Source organism: Amphibalanus amphitrite, unplaced genomic scaffold (assembly GCF_019059575.1).
Source record: "Amphibalanus amphitrite isolate SeventyFive unplaced genomic scaffold, NRLGWU_Aamphi_draft 000207F_arrow, whole genome shotgun sequence".
Classification (NCBI taxonomy): domain Eukaryota; kingdom Metazoa; phylum Arthropoda; class Thecostraca; order Balanomorpha; family Balanidae; genus Amphibalanus; species Amphibalanus amphitrite.
The window spans coordinates 746,542-764,622 of NW_024881702.1; the positions used below are offsets into that span (position 1 = coordinate 746,542).

At 60.6% G+C, this 18,081-nt stretch overlaps 1 protein-coding gene across 2 annotated transcripts in view; it reads left to right on the top strand.

Annotated features, from left to right (window-relative positions):
- The window catches only part of LOC122385086 (SH3 and multiple ankyrin repeat domains protein 3-like), an 89,803-nt gene that overhangs the window by 42,009 nt on the left and 29,713 nt on the right, over positions 1-18,081 (top strand). For both annotated transcript variants that reach the window (XM_043373090.1, XM_043373092.1), the window contains exon 3: positions 13,089-13,268. In XM_043373090.1, the coding sequence (XP_043229025.1) occupies positions 13,122-13,268 (147 nt within the window). In that variant the 5' untranslated portion in view covers positions 13,089-13,121. The remainder of the gene's footprint in view (positions 1-13,088; positions 13,269-18,081) is intronic.

Genomic DNA, 18,081 nt, shown 5'->3' on the forward strand with positions numbered 1-18,081 from the left:
GTAACACTCATTTGGTGGCCGTTACTCGGTGTGCTTCCACTTGCGCTACTCGGCACGGTGTCCCTTAGTGTCAACGTGTGACACCCACAATTCCTTTACGGTGACAAGTCAATGACATCTTCTAGATATTCGATAAAGGGGCCAAAAACACCGCGCTAAGCCTTCTTTCGAGCTTGCCTTTTCTCTGCAGAGTCAGCAAACGGGGGATACATCTTGCAGAGATCTTAAACATAACATGATAGATTCCAGTGGCGTAGCCAAGTGGGGGGGGGGCGGGCACAGGGGGCACGTGCCCCTCCCATCCGGTCCAGGGGGCCTTCGGGTCCCTGCGGCGCCAATCGGCCGCTGAGGGTCCACGCTGGCCATATTTCGTCTCAAAGGGCTCGTCAGAGCATCTCATGGGCCCCCAAGTGGCGTATTAAGATCTCCGTAAGTGCCCCACGCCGGCTTCTTAGAGCCCTTGTCACCAGTTGGCAGTTCGGGCCCTAAGAGGCCGCCAAGGGCCCCTTACCAGCCTGCCCCTCACGGTCTCTGAGAATCTCTTGCTGGCCTCTGAGGGCCCATTGGTGACCTCGGCTCTGAGGGCGCATTGGTGGCCTCGGCTCTGAGGGCCTATTGGTGGCCTCTGAGGGCCCTTACCGGCCTATTAGGAGCCGGCTCTACGAGCTGGATGCCCGCCTGTGATGGTCCAACACCAATTCTCTTAGGGCCCCAATAACTGTGAGGAGTGCCTCTGATAGCCCACACCGGCGTTTCTGAGAGCCCACGCCGGCGTTTCTAAGGGCCCATTCTCCCCCATTTCTGAGGGTCTTCATCAGAGGCTCCTAAGGCCCTACACCAGCGGCTCTGACGGCTCCACTGAGTCCACACTGGTGACTCTGAGGGTCCCAGTGGCGTCTGAGAATACTATTCCGGTCTAAAGGGACCCCCTCGGCGCTCTTGAAGGCACCACCGACCTCTGAGGTCCCCTTGTCGGCCTATGAAGGGCCCGCACCAGCACTCAGCTCAGCAGCTCTCAGGAGTCAGGGTCCCACGCATATCTGTGATGGCCATAAACCAGTGCATCTGAGGGCCCCGAAACGGCGCTTAAGAGGGCCCCCACCGGCGACTGTGCAGGTCCCACTCCGGCGCCTCTGAAAGCCCCACACATGTGCATCTGACGGACACCCACCGGTGACTTTTGCGTGGCCCACACGGGCAATTCTGAGGATCCCACCGGAGTCTGAGAGTACCGTGCCGTTCTCTAAGGATCCCACTGAACTTCTGAAGGTGCTGTCGGCCTCTGAAGACCCTTTGCCGGCCTGAGGAGTGAGGACCCCTTGCCGTTCCCTAAGAACCCCCTGCCGGCTTGCGAAGGGTTCGCGACAGCAGCTCCTACGGCCCACAGGCCACACACATCTGTGACGACTGTACATACATTTATGATTATTTGCTTATCTGTTTATTTTGATTTTTTACCAACTGATCAGTGACAAAAGATTGGTAGGGCTCAGCGAACATTGGTAGGGCCCAAATAAACATTGGTAGGGCTCGGGCCCTACCAGGCCTATACAAAACGACGCCCCTGGGTAGAGTTCGTACTCTGGGTAGGTAGAGTCCGGCCACTGGGGGAGGTAGAGTCCGGCCACTGGGGGATGTAGAGTCCCGCCACTGGGGGAGGTAGAGTTCGTCCTCTGGGTAGGTAGAGTCCGGCCATGGGGGAGGTAGAGTCCGGCCACTGGGGGAGGTAGAGTCCGGCCACTGGGGAGGTAGAGTCCGGCCACTGGGGGAGATAGAGCCCTCGACCGGCCAGTATGATGTTGACCGTCGCCAGGTGACCTCCACTGGCCGGCGCGGCGGCGGGCTCTGCATTCTAATGGGCCGAGCGGCGGCCGGCACGCTGCATGTTTTGAAGGCCAGGAGAGCGTCCCTGACGGTGGGCCTCACCTCAATAGCGGGTGTCCGGCCCTTTAACTGTGGGAGCGCGTCACCGGCCCTTTAACTGTGAGAGCGTGTCAGTGCAGGTAGCCGTGACACCACACCACCCTGTGACTCACTGTGACACTGGGATAGCAGGTCACTGACGCTGGGACGGCTGGTCACCGGCGGTGGGACGGCTGGTGAATCGTTGCGGTTCCATGAGCGGGCGTGGGAAGGTGACTGAGGATTTGCGAGGCCCCCCGGATGATTGGGAATTTGCTGCGGCTAGGATTACCGCCGACTCTACTTGTCTGCCCAGTTCTTCCTGATCTGCCAGTTTACCTTGTACCTCGCGACGGAGTGCATACCACGTAATGGGACTGCCTCTGACGTCCGATTCTGTCCCGGGTCACGGCAGCGCGCCGACCGGCCAGCGAAAGCAGCGGCAGCCTTCGGTCGGCCATCGGGTGGCCTTGGCACTGGACAGGTCTGCGGGCGGAGCCCGGTCGGCAGTGCGGCCACCGACTGCCCGTCGGCGCCGCGGCCGCTCCCTCCGCACTCCGCAGCCGCACGGCGCCCTGTCGGTCCAGCGCGGCCTCCGGCGCACCTGCAGTCCAGAGATGGCGCTGCCGCGTCCGCGCCGGCCCGCCCGCACCGGCCGAGTAACGGTGCGTCGGGAGGCATCTCACCTCGACGGGCAGCGCAGACGAATCGGTCCGGCGGCGGCTCGGTGCGTACCCAGTGACTCCGCTCCGTGCAGCGCAGTGCTGCAGCTAAGGTGGCTCGTGTGCCGAGCGATAGCTGCACGATTGTACACAAGGATTGTTGACACCTGCAGTTACAACAGCCGATGTAGTTGCACTGCAATACACCGTCCGTCGAGCATTTGGGGACCTTTTAGGCGCAACGAGTTCTGTAGCCCTCCCCTCCCGTGTCTAAAAAGGGCCCATATCGGCTCTTTGACACTTACCTGCCACTGGTGGCGAATTGCTTAATTAGGTACTATAACCCAGATATCAAAGAAATGGCAGAGCTCGCCGCGTCCTCCTGACTCACGTCTCACCGCTGTCCCCGTCCCATCGCCCGGAGGTATCATCCCCTGTATTATCCCGTCCCGTCCCGCCGTGATCCCGTCCCATCGCCCGGAGGCATCATCCCCTGCACTATCCCGTCCCGTTCCGTCCCGTCGTTATCCCGTCCCATCGCCTGGAGGTTTCATCCCCTGCATTATCCCGTCCCGTCCCGCCGTGATCCCGTCCCATCGCCCGGATGTATCATCCCCTGCACTGCACTATCCCGTCCTGTCCCGTCCCGCCGTTATCCCGTCCCATCGCCTGGAGGTTTCATCCCCTGCAGTATCCCGTTCCATTTCCTGAACTATCCTCGTCCCGTGCCGCCGTTATCCCGTCCCGTGCAGCAGGTGGGCGGGCGGCACGCGGTGGCCGCCGCGCCGGATGTGGGTCACGGAGCCGCCGTGACCTCGCGCCCCCAGCGGCCGCACAGCCGCACAGCCGCACGGCCGCGCCCGCTGCCTGTTTGCTAATGTGATTGGAGGTGACGCGTCGATGGTCGGGCCGCGTGCGGCGCCACTCGCGTGCCGAGAGCTGTCGATGGTCGTGGTCAGGCGTGCTCGTGTGCCCCTCCCCCCACTCCGGGACGGGGGGGGGCGGCCAGGGTCGGTAGATGTTCTCGTTGGTCGCGCATTTTGCCGCCGAGTGGCGCGACGAACCGGTCACGGGACTCCGAGTGGCGCGACGAACCGGTCACGGGACATGAGAGATTGTTCGCGAGTCGTGATACGGTAGGTGCCGCGGAGCCAACAGGCCCATGAAGCAACCCGCTGCCGGTGCACGCGCCGAATCGGCCGGACGCTGCGTGCTGCCCCTGTCCTTGAATACATCTGTCCAGAAATGTGCACCTGTCGGCACACATTTCTCAGTCGTCCCCCCCCCCCCGGACCTCGTGCGAGTCCGATTACAGTCGTCCAGTCCAAAACGCAAAGTCCTCTTCAAGTCCTGACGCCTTCCTTCGTATTTGTACTTTTGAACCGACTTGGAAGTGTGAATTTGAGTCGGTCAGCGTTATCAGATACTTGATACGGTCGAGAATTCCGCCCGTGTAAAAGGTCCGTGGTCTGTCACACACTATCTTCCTCGGCTATAGTCGCTGGCAAGTCGTCAAGGTCGAGTACCATCTCGGCCACCAGTGTGTGTACCTATTAGAGGTGTCAATTTCAGAAAACGTATGTCCAAAGTCCGTCCAATGTCCAATGCTTACGTCGACTGTCCGTCCAAAAATGTCCAAGCCAGTCATTTGTCCAAAGATGTCCGACACCTACGCAATAGTTTACACTCAACACTGTTATTTAATTTGCTTTTCATGTACAGTCGTGTACAGGTTGATGGTCCCCTACTCTTTATCCACCGGGTTCCTATGGCTCAGCATTGGCAGCAGCCGCCTGGTACCGGTAGGCTGTGCCGCATGACCCGAGAGTGAAGCGGCACAGTCTACCCACGCCGTTTGACATCGGCTCGGGTCGCCGGGTGGAGCGCTTTGTAGACCAGGTCAGACCAGCGCGGGGGGAGGGGCTCGTCTCGGTGGTTGGCGTGGGCTGGGGAGTGGTGTGGGGCGTGTTGGTGGACCATGGGGGCTGGGCGGGTTGTGTGGTCACTTGCTGCATTGCACATTTTGCGTCGCTTAAAAATTGCATTCCTGTTTTTGCTAAGCACAATGCACGGAAGACCCAGAAAATATAATTTACTTGTGCATTGTGCAAAACGTGATTTGGCAGGTATCGAGGCAACCGTAGGTCTTGTGCCACATATATGCATGATATTTAGGCAATACGCTTATGAAAATGGTAGATTGATCGGATTGATCCTGGATGTCAATTCGTATGCTAAATGTCGACATGTAATAAATGAACGAATGAATGAATGAATCAATCAATCGACAATCAACATGTAGATATAAAACCGTATAAATGGCTCGCAACCACTAAAATCAAACCAGATCCTAACTCGGAAAAGCAGCCGGAGCCCCGATGAGGCTCGAACCGGGACTCCACGTTGAAAGTTTTGCCGATGATCCATCATCATTCCACCAAGCTAGAGCGACCGGCACCCGAAACCACAAAAACATTCATTGACTTTGCTGCCGACCTCCCGGCCCCGCCGCCCGCCCGGCCAGACTTTGCCCCGGCCGTGGCCACCATCCGGTGTAGCTCAGCGTAGGAGTGCTAGACTGTCAAACTGACCGGTAGTGAGAGGCCCGGTTCGAGACGCTTCGCGTGCTGGGTGTTTATTTCTGTGTCCGAGGCTATGCGATTAGTCCACTTTTCAGAAAGATTATTTGGTGACAGGTCTGTTTTCTTTCTTTGCTGCAATTCATGAGGAGACCGTATGGACCCTTACCTGTCCTTCCGCACCCCACTTGGGAGATGAGTGTTTGAACCCCCCTGGGTTTTGTGAATATCTCTAGAGAATTTTTGGAGGGTGGATTACGATCGGTTCTATGCGACAAGTGACCACACACACCCAGCCCCAGGTCCGCTCACTCCCTCCTCACATCACCCCCGCCCCACACCACACTCCAGCCCGCCTCATCCACCGAGCCGAGCCAAATAGACAGTCCTGACCTTTACCCCCCCCCTCCCCCCCAGCCGGTGTAACGCAGCGTCCGCTCAAATCGCTCTACCAGGCGACCCGAGCCGGTGTCATACAGTGTGGGTAGGCTGTGCCGCTTCACTCTCGGGTCATGCGGCACAGCCTACCGGTACCAGGCGGCTGCTGCCAATGCTGAGCCATAGGAACCCGGTGGATAAAGAGTAGGGGACCATCAACCTGTACACGACTGTACTGTTACCAGCTCAAAAGTGTTAATCATATTGAAAGCTGAGCTTTCTAATAGCCAATCAATGTTAAACACGATAACTTTTTTAAAATGTTGAGGTGTAGCAAGCGATTGTCCAAAGCTGTCCAAAGCCTGCTGCAATTGTCCAACCGAATTCCGAATTGGACATTGGACAAAATCGGAATTCCGAAGATTCAAGTTCCGATTGACACCACTAGTACCTATCATCCTCCTTGTACACTACCTGTCCTCGTTGGAGGTGGCGTCGCGTGTGGCGACTGCCGAAACTCACGCTGACTTTATTTCATTCATTCATTCATTCATTCATTCATTCATTCATACATTGATTGATTGATTGATTGATTGATTGATTGATTGATTGATTGATTCATTCATTCATTCATTCATTCATTCATTCATTCATTCATTTTCACATAAAAATTGGTCGCGTCCCGTCCCAGCCCTAGCTCAGCCAAAGTTTTGAAAATCCGAGATGGCAGTTCTGTACCGCCGTCTTTTCTCTACACGACCACATAAAGAACTTAAAAATTGCCTGTGAACTGTAGCTTTTATGAGCGTTTCAAGATGTAATGTGTCTTTTTTTTTCTCATTTTTGCTCGAACATGACCTCAGTTTGACCTGAAAAACTCCTGGCCTAAGGTGATCTAAGACTTGAAATTTTGTGTGAAGGTGTTAAATTGTCGGGAAGGTACTGAAAATTTGGCGGCGCGCCGCCGTTTTCCTGCTATTCAGGAAAAACCACAGGGGGCCATATTGCCCCCCCCCCAACGGGGTGAGGATTAAGGAACCTTTACAGCGAAATTCACTGAGAGGAACAAGCCCCAGTCATTTCCAGCTTAGTCCCGCGGCCCATCACAGCCCCAGCTCTGTCCCATCACAGCACCAGTCAGCCCCAGCTCAGCCCCAGTCACCCCATCACAGCCCCGCCTCACTCCCAGCTCAGCCCCAGCCCCAGTCGCCCCCGCCTCAGCCCTAGCTCAGCCCCAGTCACCTCCAGCTCAGTCCCAGCTCAGCCCCAGTCCGCCCCAGCTCATCCCCAGCCAGGCGCGGCCGGCCCAGCCGACGACTGCAGTCGACACGTGGACGGGTGGGAGGGAGGCTGTGCGACCGCGTTCCCCGGTCCGCCGCCCCGCCCTCACCCCATATTGATCGGCATCGGCCGTCGGCCCCGGTCGGCGGCCTCCTCAGCCTCCCGGCTGCCGCGAGCAGGCCCTCTGCCGCCGGCCGGACGGAAGCAGAGGCCTCTCGGAGAGACCCGGCCCGTGCAGCGCGGACCGGGTGGCCACTGGCGCTCCGTGACCGCTGGTACTGCGGGATGGCCGCTGGTACTGAGGGATGGCCGCTGGTACTGAGGGGATGACCGCTGGTACTGAGGGGATGGCCGCTGGTACTGAGGGGATGGCCGCTGGTACTGAGGGGATGGCCGCTGGTACTGAGAGGATGGCCGCTGGTACTGCAGGATGGCCGCTGGTACTGCGGGATGGCCGCTGGTACTGAGAGGATGGCCGCTGGTACTGCGGGATGGCCGCTGGTACTGAGGGGATGGCCGCTGGTACTGAGGGATGGCCGCTGGTACTGAGGGGATGGCCGGTGGTGGCCGCCGCTGCACTGGTTGCGCTGCCGTCCGCTCTTCGGACACGAAAACTCACGGTGTAAAAGCCGACTGTTCGGCGCTGGGCTGGAGACTGGACCGACTGTTCGGCGCTGGGCTGGAGACTGGACCGACTGTACGGCGCTGGGCTGGAGACTTGACCGACTGTACGGCGCTGGGCTGGAGACTGGACCGAGCTTAACCCTCACCAGTCACCACCAGACTCACCAGACTGGACCGAGCTAAACCCTCACCAGTCACCACTGCATGCCTGAGATTTGACACCGCAACTGCCTCTTCAGAAAGTGCTGACCCATCTCGTGTTCTAGCATTACTTGTCTGTTTGGTAAATGGGCAATAGTTAATCGTAACCGGTGACTGCAGCGCAGTGTTCCTTTTTTAGAATGTTAGGTGGAAAATCACACCTAATGAAAATATTTTCATCCCAAAAATAAGAAAGAGCGGCATTATATCATTTTTGAAAAAAATGACATGCATTCGAACAGCTTCCATATGACTTGACGGTTTCCTTTTCCTTTCATCCACATCCTTTTCTTTCAGGTCTTGTCTAGATCCTAATATATCTTGCTTCATCAGCTGGCATTAGAAATTGCTTCACGCCCTTTTGCGAAAATAGGCACTATACATAGGTATTTAATTCTTTTTTCTCATCCTACGATTTTTTATTCATGGGTACACCCGAACAGAATCCAATTTTAGACAGCTGCTGCAGCAGGTCTGTGAATGGTGCAGTGGTGCGCCGTGCTGCGCCACCCACCGGCCCGACGGTCAGCGCCGGCGGTCCGAGGCGGCCGGCCTCCAGGGAGCCGAGTGGACAGAGCTCTGCCAGGCGGGCTCTGAATGGGCCGCGCCGCGGCTGGGCGCCGCCGTCTGGGTGAGCAGCTGTTGTGACCGCTATCACCACTGCCAATGGCACCGGTGTCGGAGCCGGTGGCCGGCACGGTTTGGGGCTCTGGGTCGGGGCCCGGCCGCACACCGACTCGGCTCGGTGCCCGGTCTTTGGGGCGGCCTCCAGGTGATGTCGTGTTGGCGGCACCGGTCGACTTGGCCCGGAGTGCGGCGGAATGCCTCTGTGCCGCCGGTCCTTGTCTCGAGTAGCTGGCGGGACCATCAGCACGGTCTTGGTCAGCGCCTGTGGAACAAGGGCAACAGGGGCCGCTACAGCGCAGGGAGGGAGGGAGACGGCGCATGGCCGCGGCAGGGGGCGCTACAACGCAGGGAGGGAGGGAGACGGCGCATGGCCGCGGCAGATGCAGCAGCGAGAGGGAAGCGCAGAAGGAAGACGCCCGTACCGTTCAGCCTGCGTATGGTTTGGCGTCAGTCGTTCACCAAGAAGCTCCACAGTGCGTCCCACTGGCAGTGCCTTCTGTCGGGTGTGTGTGTGGGGGGGGGGGGCACCAGCCGTGCGCCCCCGCCCAGTGGACAGCGATAGGTGTGCGCAGTATTGGCCGGCGCCCGGCGCCCTCCCCGGGACGTGAAGAGCCCTCCACCGACCCCGCTCCCCAGCGGCAGGGGTAGTAATAGGGCAGCGTGGCGCGGACGGCGCGCGGCACCCGCCCGCTCCGCCGCCCCGGCCAGGCAGGGCAGACGTCAATAGTGTATGAGCCGACGGTGCTGGCCGGCAGATCGGAAATTGCCTGGAAATGGAGGCCTCGTATCGAACGGAATCAGCATCAGATATTTACACCACAAAAATCGCATTCGACCGGGCATTCGTTGGCATGTTTTTTTTCTTGCACAGGCTGGAGTGGCATATGAGAGGATTATTTGTTAAACTTGTGTTCAGCGGGGCAGTGTTGTCACCGGCACTGTGAAGTGAAGGGCAGGGCCCCGGTCGCGGGCGGCGGAGCCTCCGACGCAGACCGGCGCGGCGGGTGGCGCGCCGACCAGATGTGCAACGCACGATGAACAATGTACGATGTGCCGTATGTACAATGTACGTACAGCGTACCTACTGCGGCCGGGCCGGACCAGGTGGGTGCGGCGGCCGTGCACGGCTGTGCTCGGGCCGCGCTGGGCCGCAGTCGCCGCTCTGCAGGCCCACTGAGCGCCGCGCCGCGCTGTGGTGGTGGTCCGCCGCCGAGACGGCTGTCCGCCAGCCGGCCACGGGCCACTCCCGGATCGGCGGGCCGCCACAGCGCGCCGCAGCGCTCCGGCCGACCGACTCCCCGTCCGACTCCGGCCGACCGACTCCCCGTCCGGCTCCCCGTCCGACTCCGGCCGACCGACTCCCCGTCCGACCTTCCCCGTCCGACCTCCCCCGGTCACCAGCACCCCTGTCCACCGCTCAGCACGAGGCACAGGAGCTGAGGGTGCCTGAGGGTGACCGGTGACCGCAGGTGGTCCCTGGTCGACTCTCTGTGTCTGTGTCGCTGGCCCATGCGACTGTGACCGGCGCGGTCCGCCGGGGAGGCTCGGGAGGAGAGGAGAGGCGCTAATGCGGCCGGCCGGAGCGCGCCATGGCCTGGTTAGGAAGGCCGAGCTGGGGCCCAGCCGGGCCCGTGCCGCGCGGTGCCAGCAGAGGTAACAGACTGGTCCCGTGCTGCTCAAGCTCAAACTGGTGCGCAATGCCGATTTGTTTCAGCCGCTTTTCCATGTCACGGTCACTGTACTGAGCAGTGAGCGCACCATGGGTACGCAGTACGCTCCAGACGACCCTGCCAGGAATTGAAAGTTTGCACGACAGTAAGCGGTAATCGCATTTAGCCTCAGTGTAGCCGTCTTAGCTTGACATTATTTTTTCTTCACGGCTTAAGTGAGCAGCAGTGGGCTGCAGGTTTTATTCTTAAAACATGGCTTCTGTCGAAATGAAGCTTCTGACGTCAAACATGGCCTCATGATGAAGATAAAAAAGCCTGAACCTCATGACCCCTGTCTCTTTGCGAGGCTGGGCCGTTGGTTTGGAACGTTACCTCCGCCCTGGTCTGCTAAAACCACACGGCGCGGGTGTCCATCAGCCAACTCTAGATTGGACCGTGTGGCCACGCCAACTGAGACGCGCCCCAAAGTCCGGCGGCCTTTGGGCTGCACCTGAAGGTCCCCGGCCGAGCGGCCGCCAGTCGTCTGCGTCACTCATTGCCAATCGTGTGGTAATGCGTGGGCAATATACATGAGTAGTGCCTAATGCATGACTGAAGTTGAGCGCCGTCCTTAGGAGAGCAGTGAGCTGCGTGGCGGCGGAGCGGTGGCCGCGGGCGGCGCCGGCCGGCCGCTCACCGTCCGTCCCGGCCGCTCACCGTCCGTCCCGGCCGCTCACTGTCCGTCCCGGCCGCTCACTGTCCGTCCCGGCCGCTCACCGTCCGTCCCGGCCGCTCACCGTCCGTCCCGGCCGCTCACCATGTCCGTCCCGGCCGCTCAGTCGGTCGTCCCGGCCGCTCAGTCGGTCGTCCCGGCCGCTCACCGTCCGTCCCGGCCGCTCACTGTCCGTCCCGGCCGCTCACTGTCCGTCTCGGCCGCTCACTGTCCGTCTCGGCCGCTCACTGTCCGTCCCGGCCGCTCACTGTCCGTCCCGGCCGCTCAGTCGGTCGTCCCGGCCGCTCACTGTCCGTCCCGGCCGCTCACCCTCCGTCCCGGCCGCTCACTGTCCGTCCCGGCCGCTCACTGTCCGTCCCGGCCGCTCAGTCGGTCGTCCCGGCCGCTCACTGTCCGTCCCGGCCGCTCACCCTCCGTCCCGGCCGCTCACTGTCCGTCCCGGCCGCTCACTGTCCGTCCCGGCCGCTCACCCTCCGTCCCGGCCGCTCACTGTCCGTCCCGGCCGCTCACTGTCCGTCCCGGCCGCTCAGTCGGTCGTCCCGGCCGCTCACTGTCCGTCCCGGCCGCTCACCCTCCGTCCCGGCCGCTCACTGTCCGTCTCGGCCGCTCACTGTCCGTCCCGGCCGCTCACTGTCCGTCCCGGCCGCTCACTGTCCGTCCCGGCCGCTCACTGTCCGTCCCGGCCGCTCAGTCGGTCGTCCCGGCCGCTCACCCTCCGTCCCGGCCGCTCACTGTCCGTCCCGGCCGCTCACTCTCCGTCACAATGCCGGAACAGGACCGCCCACGAGCTCCGGGCGTCCTCAGCCAGGGGCCCGCTGGTTTCAGGTGCTGGAATAGATGTTCCCCCACTCTGGGCCCGCTGGTTTCAGGTGCTGGAATAGATGTTCCCCCACTCTGGGCCCGCTGGTTTCAGGTGCTGGAATAGATGTTCCCCCACTCTGGGCCCGCTGGTTTCAGGTGCTGGAATAGATGTTCCCCCACTCTGGGCCCGCTGGTTTTTGGTGCTGGGATAGATGTTCCCCCACTCGGGGCCCGCTGGCTTTTGGTGCTGGGATAGATGTTGTCCTGCTCGTTGCGTGGAGGTGGCGAAGGGGAGGGGTGGGCCGGAGTCGGAGCTCCGTCTGTTGGCTGCCGGGTGGGTCTGTTCGAACTGACCGCACTCGGGGCGCGCTTTGTGAGAGGGGCGGCCGAGATCAATACGGCCGCGCCCGGAGTACAGTCTCGGGCGGGCCGGCGCGGCGGGCTGCCTTTGGCCGGAGGATGAGCTGTGACCGGTCACTCCGTCTGTGACCCGGGTTGACCTGTGGCCGGGGGCCGCCGTGCTGGGACCCCAGCTCCAGGCAGCCGGTGCCAGCCGTCGGCCCCGGCTGAACCCGTCCGGCGCTCCCGGCTGTTCGCCGGCCAGGTCGCGCGGCGGCAATGCCAGACTGGCCGGGCCGCCTGCCTGCCGCCCTTGTGAACACTGCAGATGAGACTACAAACGACCATCCAGGGAACGCGGGCCAACCACCGCATTCACGAGTCGTGCCACGTTGTTGCTGATGCGAGCGGCTTGACATCTATTTGCGCCGTGCGCTGGAGCTTGTGTGGAATGAAGTGTTTCGCTGAAATGACAGTCGCTCAAACTGTAGTCGACGAAACAGATGTCTCTGAAACATAGCTTTCGCTTAAATTGATAATTGCTATATGATAATCGCTCAATTTGATATTTGCTAAGTTGCCAGTCGCTGAAAATGGTTCGCTCAAATGACGTTCGCTCAAATGACACTCGCTAAGTCGCTCGCACCGGTGGAATCTGCCCTCGCTCTTCCGTCAGCGCAGCAGTGGAGTTTTACTGTCCCGATTAGCTCAGCTGAGCTATCAGATGTCGTGTCCGGCTGCTGCGACCCGAACGGATCGCGGCAGACGCGCACCTCGGACCGGGCCGGCCGCCCCGCCCCGCCCCGTCCGCCTGATCACCTCCGACAGCTCTGTGACACTCCACTGCTAAATCCGGCCCAATAAAACGGCTGCCAGCGGCCTCCGACCGCGGCCGCGCCACAAGGCCGCGCCGGGCTATCTCGTCCGTCCTCAGAGCGGTGGGGGGGGGGAGGGGGGTATCTCATCCGTCCTCTGGGGAATACGTGATTTGAGCCGCTGCAGTCGTCGTTTTTAACACACGCTTGGCTGGGCGCATCAAAGTGTCGCTCATGTGCCGTTCAGGCGCCACCATTTCCGGTTACTCAGTGTGCACACTCCTTAGCTTTCACAAAGCATCTTAGCTTAACTACTACAACCTAACCTGAGCTGACCTGACCTGACGTGTTTGGTGTCGAGAGATGTGTGACCTGGATATAACCTGACCTGACCTGATCTGACCTGTATGGTGTCGTCAGATGTGTGACCGGGAACTGAGCTGACCTGATCTGACCTGACCTGACCTGAGCTGACCTGACCTGTATGGTGTCGGCAGATGTGTGACCGGGAGCTGATCTGAGCGGCCACCATGGAGGACGACCTGAGTGTCACCTCCGACGAGCTCATCTTTATCCGGATCTGCGTGCCGGAGCTGAGCGTGGAGAAGTGCCTGCAGTTCTGCCGCTCCGACCTGGTCTGGGACGTGAAGCAGCAGTGTCTGCGCTCGCTGCCCAAGGTGAGTCCGGCCCGGCCCACTTGGCGCGCCCAGCCGCAAACGCAGCCCACATGAAACGTGCTCCACAATGTTAATGTTCGCCGTCAAACGATTTTAATCGCACGCTAATAGTGCTAACGCTGCGATGATGGTTTTTCTCTGGGGCAGACTGATCGCTGGGATATTTAGGCTAAATGATACAGCACACAATCTATTAAAAGGCCAGGCGGAATGTCGGTGTATCGCCGATAGTCCGCTCGCCAGCACGACAAGCCGTGGACGAGATCTGGCCACAGCGGGGCCGGGCGAGAGCGAGATCTGGCCACAGCGGGGCCGGGCGAGAGCGGCAGGGGCCGAGAGCACGCGCCGTGCAGCCGAGGGACAGAGCGACAGCACGCGCCGTGCAGCGGAGGGACAGAGCGACAGCACGCGCCGTGCAGCGCAGGGACAGAGCGACAGCACGCGCCGTGCAGCCGAGGGACAGAGCGACAGCGCGCGCCGTGCAGCCGAGGGACAGAGCGACAGCACGCGCCGTGCAGCCGAGGGACAGAGCGACAGCACGCGCCGTGCAGCCGAGGGACAGAGCGACAGCACGCGTCGTGCAGCGGAGGGACAGAGCGACAGCACGCGCCGTGCAGCCGAGGGACAGAGCGACACGCAGCCCCGGGCCGGCCGTACTCACACGCCGATAGTCCCCGGGCCTGAGCCTCTAAATAGGGGAACTCAGCCGCGGGGACTGAATGCGACCAGCGGTCGACGGGTGAGAGAGGGAGAGCTCTCATCCCCGGCGTCCCCGCCGAATGTCTGACACGTTCCGGACGGTATTTATTCGCTAGGGGGATGTGGGCAGAGTACGTCTGGAGCGGCGCAGCTGAAGTGACTGCTCTCTGGAGGCAGGTGCACGGTGAGCCGGCGCAGCGCCCCAAACCGACCCGCCGACTGGGCCGATGGCTCCAGATCTTCAGATCGACGCTTGGGAATGCCTCGTTTGGGGCCTAATCACGCAGCCTGTGATGTTGTTTGTGGCGCCTTTGTTAGCGCAGGTTACCGCGCTGAGCGCTTGTTGACGCGCGAATGCCGGTGCCGGCTCGATAGCCGCGCTGTCTCGTTAGCGTGAGGGCGCTGTTTGCAGAGAATGCTGGAGGGCCGCAGCGCGCGTGACCGCTCGTGGCGGCCCGATGTATGCTGGACGGGTCTGACTACCGAGTGGGAGCGCTGTCATCCGGGCCCGGACTGGCCTACTCAACCTGAACAAACTCATCCCGACCCGGGCTAACGCAAAGTGGAGCGATGCCTTTCCAGACGGTCAGCGCCGTTCGATTCAGCCCAGAGCGACCCACCCCCGGCTGGGCGAGTCCGGACTGGTTCGCTCAGAGCTTGTCTGGTTCATTTCTACCGCACAGCTCGCGTGGATCGCCGTATTGGCGAGCTGGCATCACGTAGCGCCACCCCGAGATCGGGCGCTCCCGGCCGCCGAGTGGCCCCGGCCGCCGAGGTGTCGAGCGTCGCTGTAGGTGGCGCTGTCGACGGACGTGCTTCGCCGCCGCGCCGGTCGGCAGGAGCCCCCACCCCCCGCCCCCGTCAGCAGCAGCGCGCCGTGGGGATTGGGGACGTCAGCGGCCAATAGCGGCGGGATACCTTCAATTAAGTGCCGACTTTTGGTCCCATTCTTTCCATGCAACGCCCATAGGGCTAATGTTAAAATGCCAAAATCAAAGGAGGCACGGTGCCCCGGTGCCCTCCCCGTTCCGCCGCTTATGTCAGCGGCGCGCCGTGTTCACTTTCACCGGGCGCGCGCGCAAAAAGCGCCATCTGAGTATAGCGCGCCGCAACGGCGACCACGAACACGCGGTTTTTCACATGCCGGTGGCGGCTAGCGGCTGCGGCGCGCTGAATGCCGGACGTCTCTGCCGGCCGGCTGCTCTCGTGTCGCGGCCCGTGCTGGGGTGTCCCGGCCGGCAGCTGATCCGGCTCGCTCCGGCCGTGTCACTGACTCACCTGTGCCGAGTCGGGACGCAACGGGGGTGCCCGCGTGGGTATCCTTGCCGGTCCCCGCTCACGGTTCGTCGGAAAGTCATTTAATCTACAAAATAAATGAAATACACCATTCTAAAGGTGACGGTGAGATGATTCCAATGAAGTCGTTTTTATCAAAATCGTTCGTTGCCAAAATCTCTTTTTAAAAAATTGTGATTTTGTAGAAACTGAATACCTATTCATTTAGGTATTTAGGGGTACACCTATGTACTTACCGGGCAGTCCCGGACATTTTTGAAAAAAAAAATAAAACATAAGCCCCGTTTTTCGAGTTTCATTTGAAAGCTGAACGCCAAAATAACAATATCTAGTTAATGAAGAAATGTGCTTAACTACTCATGTACGACTTCCATAACCGACAATAAGGCGCAATCACACAGCTCGGTCCCACGATGGACCAAAGTCATACCACACCCAGGAGCCTGAAATGACCCTTGTCAGTTGTCGACTCGAGTCGTAGATGCGTTGCTCCCGACCCGCCTTACTGACACTGCTATTGACACTGTTTTTGACTTTGTTACCGATACTGACACTGCTGCTGACACTGACACAGCTTATGACACTGCCACTGTTACTGACACGGTTGCTGACAGTGCCGCTGATACTGTTACGCACACTGACAGCGGTACTTACTAACCTGTGGCCGCCACGGGCACTGCACCCGTAGCTATACGGTTAGGCAGTGCAGGCACTCCTTCCTGTCTGTGCCTCTCTATACGGCTGGTGGCCACTGTTCTGACCGGCGCGGCGCGCGCGATGGTTCCCGCTGACGCCCGTGCGCTCTGTGTTTCATTGGGCGTGCGGCAGGTGGCCCTCTGGTTCCGGGTATGTGCCGCCCGGCCGTGGGCTGACTGTGAGCTGACTGTGAGCTGACTGTAAGCTGTCTGTGAACTGTCTGTGAGCTGACTGTGAGCTGACTGTGAGCTGTCTGTGAGCTCTGCCACTCAGCTGTCGACTCGCGGACAGCTACTGGGCACGCACGGTCACACATTTTGGTCGCCCGCTTCTCAGCTCTGCACATGAACGGCCCCCGCCGATGGACGTTTGCTGAGGCGGGAGAATACATGTTTGTTTTGTACTCTGATCTGCTTGACATGTCACTGCGCAGTGCGCACCGCAGCCCACCCGCACGACACCCTGGCCGTGTGCCCTGATGTGCCTTGTCGGCCTCTTGGCTATTCTGCTGCTTTTTTCTGCTTTGATTGTCTCAATAGCCAGTGTCCTGTCGATTGTTTTGTGTTGCTTCAGCTGTAAATTACAAATGCACTCTCAAATGCTGGAATGGTGTGGATCAAGATTGTGTGAGAGCCGATTATGAATATAATTATGATACAACGAAATATCAGAAGCGGAACAGCCACATTGCCCACATTTGTACCTATAAAGTGGGGTGATTTCCTCTTCTCGTTCCCTAATCCCTGGCGTCCCGCTTTGTTGCTGCATTGTTTGTGAAATGCTGCACAGTGCACAGAGTGTGAGACCCTCTGGAGGGCGGGTGTGGTGTGGTGTGGCACGTCCCCTCGGCGGAGCGCGCCACGGGCTGTCCGCAGACCTGGCCCGTGCAGCTCACTGACCCGATGCAGGCCGGCAATGGGAAAGCCGGACGTTTCCGGCCTGTAGGCCGCGGCGCCGGCCGGTAACGGTTGCTGGAGTTCAGTGGGCGTTCGATCACAATATTTCACCGGGCGGCCGACCCACGCGTACGGCGCCGGGCCGCCGGGCCGGGCCTGCTCCCAGGCCAGTCCACACGCTGGGCGCGGCAGACGGAGGTGCGCCGCGCGTACCATCGGCTGCGTACCATCACTCGGCGCGGTGGCTCATCAGCTGGCTCATCAGCGGGGGACGGTCGGAGCCGATTGTCGGCGGCGCCGTCCGGCCGGCCGACCAGCCCGCGCAGTCGGCCGGGCCATCGCGCGGTCAGCAGTCAGCACGTCCAGGCGCGCCCTGGGAACCAACTCCACAGCACCAGTGGCTATCGGCTGGTGCGCCCTGGGAACTCCATCGCTGAGCCCCTCCATGGTGGATGGTGGATGGAGCGTGTTTGAGCCATGAGGTGCCCACAGTGTGTCCTTCCTGACGCGCGTTTCCGTGCCATTAGGTACTGTTTGTCGCTTTGGTGGCTCTAAAAGCTCGCTTCTCTGATGAATAAATCAGAATATGTCAGAATGAGCTCCGTGCTCCCCGTCCATCGAGATACATCAGACTGATGTCCTGTTCAGCCCTGCGGCTCACGAAGCTCCGAACTGGGGATCCCAACTGGTTAAATGGTCTCAATGTTTCCAACTGGATTGCTGCTCATGCTCCGGCAGGGGCTGCTGTATGTACTCGTATGTGTGTATGTATGTACTTAGACTGGTGCGCGGCGCTCCACTGAGCGGCATCCCGGCTCCATAATATCAGCGGCCGGCGCGCAGTGCAGCATCGGCCCGGCCGTGTGAGGGCAGTGGTGTCCCGCCGTGTAAGGGCAGTGGCGGCCCGGCCGTGTGAGGGCAGTGTGACCTGGGTGACGGGTAGTGTCGCCTCCCGTGTGTCGCCGCCGCCGGTGATCATTGATGGCCTGTCTCCTATATGGAGAAAGCCAACCCGCTGGCTCAACACAATGTCATCAACAGTGGCAGCCAACTGCGGGCGTCACGGCGGTGATGGCGTCACGGCGGTGACGATGAGGCTGCAGTGACGGCGGCTCGGCGCCGGTGACTGGTGGCTGGTGACTGGTGACTGGTGACTGGTGGCGCGGCTGCCACGCACCGCCAGTGGGGCGCGGTGACATGTTGGACACACCGAGCGGGTGAAGGGC